This window comes from Somniosus microcephalus, chromosome 8 (genome assembly GCF_052327205.1).
Source record: "Somniosus microcephalus isolate GS21.2 chromosome 8, FLI_Smic_1.0, whole genome shotgun sequence".
Classification (NCBI taxonomy): Eukaryota; Metazoa; Chordata; class Chondrichthyes; order Squaliformes; family Somniosidae; genus Somniosus; species Somniosus microcephalus.
Window position 1 is genome coordinate 216,287,476 of NC_140994.1, and position 16,701 is coordinate 216,304,176.

Genomic DNA, 16,701 nt, shown 5'->3' on the forward strand with positions numbered 1-16,701 from the left:
AAATACCTGTGGTTTCACCAGCTAGCCGGGCTGGTGGCAGGTACTGCACTAATCCTTCCTGGGCGGTGGGCTGGGGCTCGATCGGGTGGCTCTGCAGCGGGGCCCAGCAGCGAGTCGGAAGGCAGAGGCAAACAGAGACGGAGGGTGGAGCACTCGGGAGACGGCCGGCGCTGCAAAGCAGGTCGGCATTCGGACCAAGCAGAGGGAGGGAAAAGTCCCAGAGTCTCCGGCGGGAACGAGTCTCCAACTATTAAAAATATCTGTGTAAATAAAAACCGCGGAGAACAGCGTTGTCAGCAGCGGCAGCGGCGGGAAAGCGCGGGAGGCGCCATTTTTTCCTCGGCAGGGAAGGAAAACGCGGGAGGCGCCATTTTTGATTTTCAGGATGCCTAAGACTGGCAATATTACTGCTTTCGATAGTGATATAGAGGATTGGACCACATATGTGGAAAGAGTGGAGGTATATTGCACAGCGAATGAAGTAGAGGATGATAAAAAGGCATCGGTACTTCTAAATCTGATGGGCGCAAGGACATACGGGCTGTTACGAAACTTAATCACTCCAGCCAAACCGATGGACAAGAATTTTAAGGAGATTGTTGATACCCTACAGGAGCACTTAAACCCAACACCGCTGCTGATAGCGCAACGATTCAAATTCTTCAGGAGGAATCAGCACAAGAATGAAAGTAACGCTGATTACCTCACCGAATTAAGAAAGCTGTCAAAGCACTGCCAATTCGGGGCAGGACTGGCAGATTCTCTACGAGACAAATTCATCTGCGGTCTCCTAAGTGAAGGAACACAGAAAAGGCTACTTTCTGAGAAAGATTTGACGCTGGACCAGGCTTGCAGTGTGGCTGTAACATACGAAGCAGCAGCAAGAGGAGCTGCAGAGATACAGCAAAAGCCACAGGACTTCGGCACCCATGAAATGACACGGGGTTGCGAGAGATGTTATCGCTGCGGCAGATCCACCCATGACCAGAGGGACTGCTGGTTCAAGGACAAAGCATGCAGGCAATGCGGAAAGATGGGACACATTGCGCGTGTATGCCGATCTGGAAACAAAAAATCCACTGACAGAAACAAAATCAATAAGGAAAAGTACAGAAAGGTACAAATGATGACGGACAGTAGCTCTGAAGACCAGAAGAGCGATAGCGACTCCGGAAACAAGAGACTAAGCTGTCTCAAATTACATAATGTAATTGCCAAAGAAGATTACCAGACCATTTGGGTTACCCTCACGATAGCGGGGTCCCCAGTTAAAATGGAGCTAGATACAGGATCAGCTCTAACCGTCATAAGTCGACGGGATTACGAGCGGCTATTTCCGCATATACCTTTGAAAGACACATCCATTATCTTGAAGACATATACGGGGCAGAAAGTATACCCCAGAGGGAAAATAAAGGTGCCTGTTGTATACAACGGCAAGGAAATACAGAAGTTGTATTTATACGTTTCTGCAAGATGGTGGTCCACCGTTGTTGGGACGTGAATGGATCAGGAAGATACGTTTAGACTGGCACTCCATTCAGGCACTGACGGTGACCAGTAAGAAAAAAAATGATGATGATGTCATACCTGAACGATTAAAAGACATCTTGGCTAACGCCAAAGAAGTGTTTCAACAGGAACTAGGAACCTTGAAAGGCGTCACGGCCTCAATAAAAGTGGAAGATGCGGCAATTCCCAAGTTTTTTAAGGCAAGGCCGGTGCCATACGCAATTCGTCCAGCAGTCGAAGCAGAGCTGGAGAATTTGGAAAAAGCAGGCGTGTTATCCAAGGTAGATTGGAACGAGTGGGCAACACCCATCATTCATGAAGAAAACGTTGAATAATGATAAATCTGAAGAACAGAGAAAAATTCGCATCTGTGGGGACTTCAAGGTGACTGTAAACCCAGTCCTTCACACGATACAGTATCCTCTTCCGAGGATAGAAGATATTTTCGCCTCACTATCCGGAGGGAAACGTTTCACCAAAATTGACTTGGCACAGGCATATCTACAGATGGAGGTTGAGGAGGCCTCTAAAAAGTATCTCACAATAAACACACACAAAGACCTGTACCAGTACAATCGACTGGTTTTCGGAGTAGCATCAGCTCCAGCTATCTGGCAAAGAGCTATGGAGCAAGTCCTGCAAGGGATTCCGGGGACTCAATGCTACCTAGACGACATCCTTGTAACAGGAGAAAACGACAACGAGCACCTTGCCAATTTGGAGCAGGTGCTCACTAGGCTGAGAGAACGGGGCCTACGAGCAAATCGCCCCAAGTGCGAATTTTTCCAGAAACAAATATCATATTGTGGCCATATAATTAACGAAGAAGGGTTGCATAAGTCACCTGAAAAAATTGAAGCGGTCATAAAAGCCCCAGCACCTGAAAATGTCTCACAATTAAGGTCGTTCCTGGGATTGATAAATTACTATCATAAATTTTTACCGAACTTGTCAACTGTTCTGCACCCTCTTAACGCACTGCTACAAACGGGAGTAATTTGGAAATGGAGCGAAGACTGTAAACGTGCCTTCCATAAATGCAAAGGCCTGATCACGTCCAAGGAAGTGTTGGCTCATTACAACCCATCACTGCCAATCAGACTGGCGTGCGATGCATCCCCTTACGGCGTAGGAGCGGTATTATCGCATAGATTCCCTGATGGCTTGGAGCGGCCGATAGCTTTTGCGTCACGCTCATTGAACTCAGCTGAGCGTAACTATGCCCAGATCGACAGGGAAGCACTCAGCCTGGTGTGGGGAAGTGAAGAAATTCAACCATTACCTACATGGACAAAAATTTACCTTGTTGACTGACCATCAACCCCTCATCTCCATATTCAACCCTAAAAAGGGCGTTCCCATTATGACAGCGCAAAGGCTACAGAGGTGGTCCCTTTTCCTAGGGGCACACCAATATGACATAGAATACAAAGGATCAAAACAGCATGGGAATGCTGACGGTTTATCGCGCCTACCGTTGCCAACGGTAGAAGAGGCGCCTACAGTGGACCCAGTGGAGATGTTCCACTCAACCATAGTAGAATGTCTACCAGTAACAAATTCTACCATTGAAAAGGAAATGAGAAATGACCCGACTCTCTCACGAGTCTACGATTTAACGGTGAAGGGATGGCCAGCACATGGCGAACCACTGTTGCCAGCATTCTCGCAAAGAAGAGAACAGCTGTCAGTGTGCCGAGGAACCTTGATGTGTGGATCCAGAGTGGTGATTCCACCCAAACTCCAGGATAAAGTGCTAAAGGAGCTTCACGAGGGGCATCTGGGTGGAGTGAAAATGAAGAACCTAGCCAGAGCGTTTGTGTGGTGGCCAGGTATCGATGGAGACATTGAAGAAATGACCAAGAGCTGTCTAGGATGCCAGAAGGTCCAAAACGCCCCACCACAAGCCCCTCTACATCCATGGGAGTGGCCCTCATCTCCATGGTAAAGGGTACATATCAACTTTGCTGGTCCATTTATGGACTCTGTGGTGTATGTGCCTTTAAGAGCAATTATGGTGTATGTGCCTTTAAGAGCCCCAGGTGTGCGTAATGCCGGTAATTGCCACTTGGGCTATATAAGCCTGTGTATTGTGTATATCCTTTAGAAACCCCCCCCCAGACTTGCTTAGTAAATACCTATGAACCAACTCCTGTCTTCAGTGTCTTTATCTACACACGGACACTACAGTGGCGACGAAGTGGAAACGGACTTACCTGCAATTCGGCAGCACCTCAAGGACATCGATTCCTCCAGCGTCCAGAAGACTCAAGGAAGTAAGAGAAACTGTGGTTTCACCAGCTGGCCAAGCTGGTGACAGGTACTGCGCTAATCCTTCCTGGGCGTCAGGCTGGAGCTCCAGCGGCGGGCTCTACAGCTGAGACAGGCAGCGAAATCGGAGGCAAGCAATAACGGACTGGGAGGGTGCACTCGAGAGACGGCCGGCGCGGCAAGCAGGTCAGCGTTTAGACCTCAGTCGGGAATGAGTCTCCAATAGTGAATAAACGGAAACCACAGTAAAACAGCGTTGTTATCGGTAGCAGCGGCGGGGAAGCGCCATATCGTTGCTACAGAGAGAAAAAAAAAAAGCGCGGGAAGCGCCATATCTTTTCTGAAATGCCTAAATCTGGTAATATTGAGGCTTTTGATGGCGAAATAGAAGATTGGACCACATACGTGGAAAGAGTAGAGGTTTATTGCACTGCAAATGGAATAACAGATGAAAAAAAAGCTTCAGTACTTCTGAACTTAATGGGCGCGAAGACATACGGGCTGTTACGAAATTTAATCACTCCAGCCAAACCAAAGGACAAGACTTTTAAAGAAATTGTTGATACCCTGCAGGAGCATTTAAACCCAACACCGCTGCTGATAGCGGAACGATTCAAGTTCTTCAAGAGAAATCAACACAAGAATGAAAGTAACGCTGATTACCTAACCGAATTAAGAAAGCTATCAAAGTACTGCCAATTCGGAGCAGGACTATCGGATTATCTTCGAGACAAATTTGTTTGCGGTCTCTTAAGCGAAGGAACACAAAAAAGACTGCTTTCTGAAAAAGATTTAACATTGGACAAAGCTTTCAGTATGGCTGTACCATACGAAGCAGCAGCAAAAGGAGCTGCAGAGATACAACAAGAGACACAGGACTTCGGCACCCATAAAATGACACAGGAGTTCGGAAGATGTTATCGCTGCGGCAGATCCACCCATAACCAGAGGGACTGCTGGTTCAAGGGCAAAGCATGCAGGCAATGTGGTAAGATTGGACACATTGCACGGGTATGCCAATCTGGACAAAATAAATCCACTGACAGAAAACAAAAAATCAATAAAGAAAAGTACAGGAAGGTACAAATGATGACGGACAATAGCTCCGAAGGCCAGAATAGCGATAGCGACTCTGGAAACAAGAGACTAAGCTGTCTCAAATTACATAATGTACTTGCCAAAGAGGATTACCAAACCATTTGGGTTACCCTCACAATAGCAGGGTCCCCAGTTAAAATGGAGCTAGATACAGGATCAGCTCTAACCGTAATAAATCGACGAGATTACGAGAGGCTATTTTCGCATATACCTCTAAAAGACACATCCATTATCTTAAAAACATATACGGGGCAGAAAGTCTACCCCAAAGGAAAAATAAGGGTGCCTGTGGTATACAACGGCAAAGAAATACAAAAGTTGTATTTATACATTCTACAAGATGGTGGTCCACCGTTGTTGGGACGTGAATGGATAAGGAAGATACGTTTAGACTGGCACTCCATTCAGGCACTGACGGTGACCAGTAAGGAAAAAAACAATGATGACATCATACCTGAACGATTAAAAGACATCTTGGCCAACGCCAAAGAAGTGTTTCAAGAGAAACTAGGAACCTTGAAAGGCATCACCGCCTCAATAAAAGTGGAAGATACAGCAATTCCAAAATGTTTTAAGGCAAGACCGGTGCCATACGCAATACGTCCGGCAGTCGAGGCAGAGCTGAAGAATTTGGAAAAGGCAGGCGTATTATCCAAAATAGATTGGAGCGAATGGGCCACACCCATCGTTCCAGTCATGAAAAAAACATTGAAAAATAACACTGAGGAACAGAAAAAAATTCGCATCTGTGGGGACTTTAAGGTGACTGTAAACCCGGTCCTTCACACGGTACAGTATCCTCTTCCGAGGATAGAAGATATTTTCGCCTCGCTATCCGGAGGGAAACGTTTCACAAAAATTGACTTGGCACAGGCATATCTACAGATGGAGGTTGAGGAGACCTCTAAAAAGTATCTCACAATAAACACACACAAAGGCCTGTATCAGTACAATCGACTGGTTTTTGGAGTAGCATCAGCTCCAGCTATCTGGCAAAGAGCTATGGAGCAAGTCCTGCAAGGGATTCCGGGGACTCAATGCTACCTAGACGACATCCTTATAACAGGAGAAAACGACAACGAGCACCTTGCCAATTTGGAGCAGGTGCTCACTAGGCTGAAAGAACGGGGCCTGCGAGCAAATCGCCCCAAGTGCGAATTTTTCCAAAATCAGATATCATATTGTGGCCACATAATTAATAAGGAAGGGTTGCATAAGTCACCTGAAAAAATTGAAGCAGTTATAAAAGCCCCAGCACCTGAAAATGTTTCACAATTAAGGTCATTCCTGGGATTAATAAATTACTATCATAAATTTTTACCGAACTTATCAACTATTCTACACCCTCTTAATGATCTTCTACAGACAGGAGTGATTTGGAAATGGAACGAAGACTGTAAACGTGCCTTCCATAAATGTAAAGACTTAATCACATCCGAGAAAATTTTGGCTCATTACAACCCATCACTACCAATCAGACTGGCGTGCGATGCATCCCCTTACGGCGTAGGAGCGGTATTGTCCCATAGATTCCCTGATGGCTCGGAACGGCCGATAGCTTTTGCGTCACGCTCATTGAACTCAGCTGCGTAACTATGCCCAGATAGACAGGGAAGCACTCAGCCTGGTATGGGGAGTGAAGAAATTCAACCATTACCTACACGGACAAAAATTTACCTTGCTGACTGACCATCAACCCCTCATCTCCATATTCAACCCTAAAAAAGGTGTCCCCATTATGACGGCACAAAGACTACAGAGGTGGTCCCTTTTTCTAGGGGCACACCAATACAACATTGAATACAAAGGGTCAAAACAGCATGGGAATGCTGACGGTTTATCATGCCTACCGTTGCCAACGATAGAAGAGGCACCTACAGTAGACCCAGTAGAGATATTCCACTCTACCATAGTGGAATGTCTACCGGTGACAAATTCTGCCATTGAAAGGGAGACAAGAAATGACCCTACTCTCTCACGGGTCTACGATTTAACAGTGAAGGGATGGCCAGCACATGGCGAACCACTGTTGCCAGCATTCTCGCAAAGAAGAGAACAGCTGTCAGTGTGCCGAGGAACCTTGATGTGTGGATCCAGAGTGGTGATTCCACCCAAACTCCAGGATAAAGTGCTAAAGGAGCTTCACGAGGGGCATCTGGGTGGAGTGAAAATGAAGAACCTAGCTAGGGCGTTTGTATGGTGGCCAGGTATCGATGGAGACATCGAAGACATGACAAAGAGCTACCTAGGATGCCAGAAGGTCCAAAATGCTCCACCACAGGCCCCTCTACATCCATGGGAGTGGCCCTCATCTCCCTGGCAAAGGGTGCACATCGACTTTGCTGGTCCATTTATGGACTCAATGTTCTTAATCGCAGTTGATGCACACTCCAAGTGGCCGGAGGTAATAAGGATGTCCTCCACCACCACGGAAAAAACCATCACAGTATTAAGGACCATATTTGCCAGGTATGGGCTGCCGGAGCAGATATGTTCTGATAATGGACCGCAATTTGTGTCCGAAGAATTCAGAAAGTTCTTAAAGAACAATGGGGTAAAGCACTACACGTCCGCCCCATACCATCCCGCCACCAATGGATTAGCTGAAAGGTTTGTCCAGACCTTCAAGAAGGCCATAAAGGCCATGGGTAATGAAGACATAAATCTACAACATAAGGTAGATAACTTCTTGTTTGCATACAGGAATGCAACACGTGGTTACAAACCAAACTCCCGCCATGATGTTTTTCAATAGAAGACTAAGATGCCGGCTGGATTTGATCAAGCCAAACATCAGAAGGGACGTAGAGAACCGGCAATTTCAAGGCATGAATGAAAGGCCAACTAGAACCTTCCAGATAGGTCAACAAGTTTTGGCCCGGGACTACCGTACCGAGAAATGGCAGCCTGGAACTATTTGCACACGACTAGGACCGCTGATGTATACCGTGGACATTGGTGAAAGCATAATAAGGCACCATGCTGACCAGATCATAGAGTCATCCGAAAAGGGACAACCTACACCACAACTCTATACGCCTAATGATGAAGCAGAGATACCCATAGTATCTACCTCCGATCCGGTGATACTGGAACCAGATGAACCCGACACTGGCATTCAAGCCGAATCGACCTTGCCAAAAGAACCTACTACACCACCGAAAACTACGACACCACCGAGGAGTTATCCGGACCGAGTCAGGAAGCCTCCAGAGAGACTGACTTATAATTGATTAACTGCAGCAAATGTGTAGATTATTGTTCTTGTAAACATGTTAATTAATGATTACTTAAAATGTTATGTACTAATTATCTAAAAGGGGAGGAATTGTAGTGTATGTACCTTTCAGAGCCCCTGTGTACTGTAATACCGGTAGTGACCACTCGGGTATATAAGCTTGTATAGCGTCTTGTATCTTTTAGTTCACCTCCAGACTTTGTTCAGTAAACACCTGTTAAACCACTTCTGCATTCCGTGTCTCCATTAACACACGGATACAACAGATTTTGTGTCTGACACGGGCAGCGCAGCAGTGACCATACTCACATGAACATCCACGTCTTCTTCAGTAGAGCTCACATGACTCATTGTGGGTGCTCGGGATAGTGCATCTGCTAACACTATGTATTTGCCTGGTGTGTAGATCAGTTCAAAGTCATATCTTTGCAGCTTCATCATGAGTCGTTGAATCCTTGGAGACATCTCATTCAGGTTTTTTTTTATGATGGCAACCAGAGGGCTGTGGTCTGTCTCAACTGTGAAGGTTCGAAGTCCATATATGTAGCCATGAAACTTTTCTAATCCAACTACCAAGCCTAGACATTCCTTTTCAATCTGGGCGTATCGACACTCAGTATCAGTCATAGACCTGGAGGCATAGGCAACAGGCTTCCAATCTTCACCCTCTGCTTGTAGCAAGACCGCACCTAGGCCATCTTTTGATGCATCCGTTGACACTTTGATTCTTTTTGTTGGGTCAAAGGTGAGTACAGGTGTGGTTGTCAGCACTGTTTTGAGGTTTATCCACTCTTGTTCATGTCTTTCTGTCCATGCGAACTCATTTGGTTTATGTAGCAGGTCTCGCAGACAGGCTGTCTTGGCTGACAAGTTAGGAATGAACTTTCCAATGAAGTTTATCATCCCCATGATGCGTAGCACTCCTTTTTTGTCAGTGGGTCGGGGCATTTTGAGTATGGCATTTACTTTTTCCATATCTGGCTCTATTCCTTTACCAGATAGATTATCTCCTAGGAAAGTGACTTCCTGGACGCCAAACTGACACTTGGCTTTGTTGAGCTTCAGTCCATTCCAGCGTATGCTCTGTAGCACTTTAATCAGTCTCTCATTGTGTTCTTTCAGTGTGGAGCCCCAGATGATGATGTCATCAACATAGACCCGAACTCCTTCCAGACCTTTATGTGTTCCATCGCTCTATGAAAGATTTCAGATGCAGATATTATCCCGAAAGGCATTCTGAGGAAACAATACCTGCCAAATGGTGTGTTGAAGGTACAGTATTTGGTGCTCTCTCCATCCAGTTTTAGTTGCCAAAATCCTTGTGAGGCATCGAGCTTTGTAAAGTATCTGGCACCTGACATTTCACTGGTGATTTCTTCTCGCTTGGGAATCTGGTAGTGTTCACGTTTTATGTTTGCATTTAAATCCTTTGGATCCATGCATATTCTTAGATCATTGTTCTTTTTCTTTACATATACCATGGAGTTAACCCAGTCTGTTGGCTCTTCGACTTTCCTGATGACTCCTAGTGTGATCATTCTGTCCAGTTCATTCTTGAGCCGGTCACGCAGGGGTGCTGGAACTCTTCGTGGAGCATGTACCACTGGCTGAGCATCCTGCTTTAACTGGATCTTGTAAGTGAATGGTAGAACTCCAAATCCTTTGAACACATCCTGGAAATTATTCACTACAGAATCCACCGAGTCATCTGGTCTGCTTATGGCACAGTTTATACGATAGACTCTTTTGACCAGTTCTAAGTCCTCACAAGCTTTGTCACCCAGTAGTGAATCAAGCCTTTCAGCCACAACAGAAAACATGAGATGATGCACTTTGTCTTTGACTGTCTCTTTAAGTCTGCATACACCTAAGCTATCTATTTTCTGTCCATTATAGTCCTTCAGTAGTACTGACTTTTTCTGTATTTTGGGCTTTTCTTTCATATTGTTAATGTCACTCATACTGGTTAAGTTTGCTTTTGCCCCAGTGTCTAGTTTCAAGGTAACTAATGCTCCATTTACCTGCAGTGGGATCATCCATTTGTCCTCTTTTACTGCATTAACTTTATGTTCAGCATTGTCCATTTGAGGGCTGCACATTTTCTGTATCCTTTTTGATATTGTCACATGACACCATTCCTACAAAAAATGTCTCACTTAAATCAGTGTCCTCAATTACATTAACTCGTTGCCCTTTCTTAGTTTGTACTTTTGAAAAGCATTGTTTGGCAGTGATTCTTTCCATTACACTTTGTGCACATTTTTCCAAACGCTGGGCATTGTCTTAACTGGTGTTTGTAACCACAGCGTTTACAATTAAAAATTTCATCCTCCGATTGCTTTTCATTATTGATTTCACTGAAAGTCTGCGCGTGCTTTTGAGCTAGCTCGCTGGCTTGGCATATTTTCACCGCATTTTCCAAATTTAGTTTGGTTTCTCTCAACAGACGTTCCCTGACTTTTTTTAATCATGAATACCAAACACAATCTGGTCACGAATCATGGATGCTTTGAGCTCAGAGAAATTACATGTCTGTGCTTTCAGTTTCAGATCAGTTATAAAGCTATCAAAAGTCTCATTTTGTTGCTGTGTCCGAGAACGGAAGATGTATCTTTCATACGTCTCATTCTTTTTGGGAGAACAATGTGCATCAAATTTCTGTAGCACATCGTCTAATTTGTCTCTGTTCTCCGCTGGATTAAATACAAATGTATTAAATACCTCTATCGCCTGTGGGCCTGCAACCGTAAGCAGCAACGCTATCTTCCTTGCGTCTGGCTTCGTACCGAATCCGATGGCTGCAATGTAGAGTTCGAATTGCTGTTTAAAAGTCTGCCAATTGTAGTCGATTTTTTCTGTGAGTTTCAAACGCTCTGGTGTCTTCAAATTCTCCATGTCGCTTTTCACAATTTTCAGCAGATCTTCACCACCCTGGTACCATGTTATGTTCATTAATAAATAGACATTCTTATTATGAACACAGCTAGCTTTTGCTAGCTACTTTTATTGAGCACATGTGGACTTGTACAGCATCTTGTAGAGGCTTCCATCTTGACTGCTGCCTTGTGGGTAGCCTAGCCTCTTGGGTAATGTAGTCTTAATATAATATATAGCTGGGTAGTGTAGTCTTATACATACAGCTATATACAGCTCTACGGCTCCACCTAGTGTCCACTATAGAATGACATGCTATTGATCACTACAGTAGGGGTGAGGCCATGAAAGGATTAAACACAAAGATGAGAATTTTAAACTAGAGGCATTGGGGATCGGGAGCCAATGTAGGTCAGAGAGTATGTGTTAGCAGGATTTTGTGCAGCATAGGATACAGACAGCAGAGTATTCAATGAGCTAAAGTTTACGGAGGGCAACAGGTGGGAGGCTGGCCAGGAGAGCATTGTAATAGTTGAGTCTGGAAGTGACAAAGTCATGGATGAGGGTTTCAGCAGCAGACGGGGTGAGGCAAAGCAGAGACTGGCAATGGTACGGAGGCCGAAGTGAAAGTCTTTGTGATGGAGAGGGTAATAGGTTGGATCTCTGCTCATAGTTCAACAGGACACCAAGGTTGTAAACAGTCTACCATTTGATGGGCCTTAAATATAATTTCAGATCAATTAGTGTCTGGGTATCTAATAGGTAGATCACCAACGTATCCTCAATACCTGCAACTGTAATTGAAACTGGTCGAGAACTCTCATGCACCTCAGCTCCATCTGACACATGGTCCCTAAAAACAGAAGTACATTTTACAACATTAAGAATACAAAACACCACTCACTGGAAGGGAGCACCTGTGTTACTGGTGTACCATTGTGAGAAGTGGTGTTGCACATTTATTTTTGTCCTGAGTGACTACAGATAACACTTTCCCTAAAGTGACACCATTTCAATAATAAACTTGAGAACACAAATCATTTTGATCCAAACAAAAATTAAAAGACTGCAGATGCTGGAAATCTGAAACAAAACCAGAAAATTATGGAAGTTACATGAGTTGGTGAGCTTATAATAGATGTTCCACTACCTGGATTATACTACTTCCCAACCTGCTTCCTGCAAGGACTCCATTCACTTCTCCTATTTTCCCCATCTGTCACATTTGCTCCGACAATGCCACCTTCCACACCAAAGCTTCTGAAACATCATCCTCTTTCCTCAGCCAAGGATTTTCCTACACAGCACGGTGGCATAGTGGTTAGCACTGTTGCCTCACAGCGCCAGGGACCCGGGTTCGAATCCGGCCTCGGGCGACTGTCTGTGTGGAGTTTGCACATTCTCCCCGTGTTTGCGTGGGTTTCCTCCGGGTGCTCCGGTTTCCTCCCACAGTCCAAAGATGTGCGGGTTAGATTGATTGGCTATGATAAATTGACCCTTAGTGTTAGGGGGGATTAAATACGTGGGGTTACGGGGATAGAGTGGGATATGTGTTGGTGTAGGGGTTACGGGGATCGGGTGGGATATGTGTCGGTGCAGGCTCGATGGGCCGAAATGGCCTCTATCTGCACTGTGGGGTTTCTGTGATTCTGTGACATAGTAAACAGGGCCCATCCAATTTCCCATATTTCTAGCCTATTTCCCCCCCACTCACACTGTGATGGGATCTCCCTTGTTCTCTAATTCTGCCCTCTTGAGGATCCCTGATTATAATCGCTCAACCATTGGTGGCCGTGCTTTCTGTTGCCTAGGCTCCAAGCTCTGGAATTCCCTGCCTAAACCTGTCCGCCTCGTTACCTCGCTTTCCTCCTTTAAGACGCTCCTTAAAACCTTTTGGTCACCTGCACTAATTTATCCTTATGTGGATCGGTGTCAAATTTTTTGTCTTAAAATACTCCTGTGCAGCACCTTGGGACGTTTTACTATGTTAAAGGCGTTATATAAATACAAGTTGTTTTTGTTGTCGTCGTCGTCCTTGCCTTCCATCCTCCGTAACTTCCAACCCAACACATCTTCCTCCACTTCTCTCTTCACCTTCCAAAGGGATCTTTTCCTCTCGGGTATCCTGGTTTACTACTCCACCACCCCCATCAATCTGTTCTCATTCCCCAGGCACTTTATCATACATGCACAAGAGATACAACACTTACCCTTTCACCTCTTCCCATACTACTGTCCAAGGCCCCAAATACTTCTTCCAGCTGCGATAGCAATTTACATGCATTTCCTTCAACCTAGCGTGCTGTATTCAATGCTAACAATGCATTATCATCTACACTGGGGCAACTGCTTTGCTGAACACCTCTGTTCCACCCAGTCACTTGCTACTTCAATTGGCCATCCCTCCCACTATGACCTCTCCATCTTTGGCCTTCAGCACTGCTCCAATAAAGTTCCATGCAAGCTTGAATGTTTTAACTGGTTCACCTTTTTCTTTTATTATTGGTAGGTTCTCTTGACTAGTTATTCAGTGATTGGGTGAATTTATAAGTCCTTAGTAGATTTTTGTTGGCAGATTTCCAGCCATTTTCTTTGCTTTTGATTTGTATGTTCCACATCACTTCAGTTCTGATTTACTGCCGTCATATTCTGAGGCAATTGACAAAACGCGATAAGGAAAGTATGAGGGGTAAATTGTTAGAAGTAGTAAGTCTAACACACACAGGAAATGCATGTTATGTACAACGTTTAATATACATTAAATATAGACAGATATGAGAAAAATAAAAATATTATCTTCAAAATAAACTCAGTAATTACTTCAGCTACCAGAGATCAAAAATTGGGTTATTTAGAGTTAGGGTTATTGAAACTTTTTCATAAGAACATCAGTTATCAGTTACCATCAAATTTTGGGCTTCAAATATTTTTCTAATTAAAGTTCCTAACTCATCTGCTTCCTTGAAGACAATGCCAGCTTTCTGGCTGCCTCTAATAGCTTTGTTTGTGAGAGCATCATGGTAGCACCTCCTGATTCCATAGCAACATACAGATTTGAGCACAATAGGAATTAAGCTTCCCAAATCGCACAGAACTATATTATTGGGCTAAATCCCCATTTAATTACAATGCTCAGCTCCATGATAAGAACATAAGAAATAGGAGCAGGAGTAGGTCAATCGGCCCCTCGAGCCTGCTCCACCATTCAATAAGATCATGGCTGATCTGATCCTAACCTCAAATCTACTATCACTCTACATCCCTCCCGAACCCATGTGATCTCCTGGGAGAGGCGAAAAACCAGATAAAAAACCCAATGGCCAATTTGGGAGAAACAAAATCTGGGAAATTCCTCTCCGACCCATCTAGGCGATCGAAACTCGTCCAGGAGATCACTGTCCCTATATTTTCTACAGTACTTACCTTCTGTAAAAGGTGATCTCCACCCCAGCCAGGAACAGGAATAGAACCATCTCCTGAAATCTAACACAGAATTAGAACACAAGAAGTAGGAGCAGAACCAGGCTACACGGCCCCTGGGCCCGCTCCGTTACCCACAGGGCCATGACCGTTCCGAACATACTCATGTCCAATTTCCTGCCCACTCCCCGTAACCCCTAATTCCCTTTACTTCCAAGAAAATGTCTATTTCTGTTTTAAATTTATTTAATGATGTAGCTTCCACAGCTTTCTGGGGCAGCAAATTCCACAGACCTACTACCCTCTGAGTGAAGAAGTTTCTCCTCATCTCAGTTTTGAAAGAGCAGCCCCTTATTCTAAGATTATGCCCCCTAGTTCTAGTTTCACCCATCATTGGGAACATCCTCACCACATCCACCCGATCAAGCCCCTTCACAATCTTATATGTTTCAATAAGATCGCCTCTCATTCTTCTGAACTCCAATGAGTAGAGTCCCAATCTACTCAACCTCTCCTCATATGTCCACCCCCTCAACCCCGGGATTAACCGAGTGAACCTTCTTTGTACTGACTCGAGAGCAAGTATGTCTTTTCTTAAGTATGGACACCAAAACTGTATGCAGTATTCTAGGTGCGGTCTCACCAATACCTTGTACAACTGCAACAATACCTCCCTGTTTTTATATTCTATCCCCCTAGCAATAAAAGCCAACATTCCATTGGCCTTCTTGATCACTTGCTGCACCTGCATACTAACTTTTTGAGTTTCGTGCATCAGGACCCCCAGATCCCTTTGTACTACAGTACTTTCCAGTTTCTTGCCATTAAGATGCTCTATGATTTTTCCTGTCAAAGTGCATAACCTCACACTTTCCAGTATTGTATTCCATCTGCCAAATCTCTGTCCACTTACTTAGCCTGTCTATGTCCCTTTGCAGGTTTTTTATGTCCTCCTCACTCACTACTTTCCTTCCCATCTTTGTATCATCTGCAAACTTTGATATGTTACACTCGGTCCCCTCCTCCAAATCATTAATATAGATTGTAAAAAGAGTTGGGGACCCAGCACTGACCCCTGCGGAACACCACTAGTTACTGATTGCCAGTCTGAGAACGAACCATTTATCCCAACTCTCTGCTTTCTGTTAGATAGCCAATCCTCCAGCCATGCCAGAATATTACCCCCAATCCCATGATTTTTTATCTTGAGCAATAATCTTGTGTGGCACCTTGTCAAATGCCTTTTGGAAGTCTAAATACACTACGTCCACTGGTTCCCCTTTATCCACCCTGTATGTTACTTCCTCAAAGAACTCGAGCGAATTTGTCAAACATGACTTCCCCTTCATAAAACCATGCTGACTTTGTCCTATTAAATTATGTTTATCCAAATGTCCCGTTACTGTCTCCTTAATAATGGACTCTAAAATGATCTGCTGTTAAAATCAACATCACCACGCTGCCATGAATTAAAACCAATAAAGCAGTTAGAAAACATGCAAAAATTCCCTATTGTGGAAACAGTCTGGGAGAGGGAAAAAAAACTGGTACTGGAATATCATCTTCTTAGGCAGTCCCTCAGAACCGAGGATGACTTGCTTCCACATTAAAAAGGAGTTCTCAGGTGAGTGATGAGTCCAATGCGGGACCTACAGTCTCTGTCACAAGTGGGGCAGACGGTGGTTGAAGGGGCGGGTGGGTGGGGTGATTGAGTTGACGTACGCTCCCTGCGCTTGCTCCCGGCGAAGAGACTCGAGGTGTTCGGCGCCTTCCCGGATGCTTCTCCTCCACTTTGTGCGGTCTAGGGCCAGGGATTCCCAGGTGTCGGTGGGGATTTTGCACTTTTTCCAAGGATGTTTTGAGGGTGTCCTTGAAGCGTTTCCTCTGCCCACCTTGGGCTCTCTTGCCATGTCAGAGCTCCGAGTACAGCACTTGTTTTGGGAGTCTCGTATCGGGTATGCGGACGATGTGGCCCGTCCATCGGGGCTGATTGAGCGTGGTCAAAGCTTCGATGCTGGGGATGTTGGCCTGAGCGAGAACACGGACGTTGGTGCACCTATCCTGCCAATGGATTTGCAGGATCTTGCGGAGACAGCGCAGGTGGTACCTCTCCAGTGCTTTGAGGTGCCTGCTGTAAATGGTCCATGTCTCTGAGGCATACAGGAGGGCAGGTATCACTACTGCTCTGAAGACCATGAGCTTGGTGCCGGGTTTGAGGTCCTGGTCTTCAAACACTCTCTTCCTCAGGCGACCGAAGGCTGCACTGGCACACTGAAGGTGGTGTTGGA

General features: G+C 45.0%; 1 protein-coding gene across 3 annotated transcripts in view; it reads right to left on the reverse strand.

Annotated features, from left to right (window-relative positions):
* Positions 1-16,701, reverse strand: part of LOC147114100 (uncharacterized) — a 114,924-nt gene that overhangs the window by 45,703 nt on the left and 52,520 nt on the right. For all 3 annotated transcript variants that reach the window (XM_085995718.1, XM_085995719.1, XM_085995717.1), the window contains exon 9: positions 11,782-11,846. In XM_085995718.1, coding sequence (XP_085851844.1) covers positions 11,782-11,846 — 65 coding nt within the window. The remainder of the gene's footprint in view (positions 1-11,781; positions 11,847-16,701) is intronic.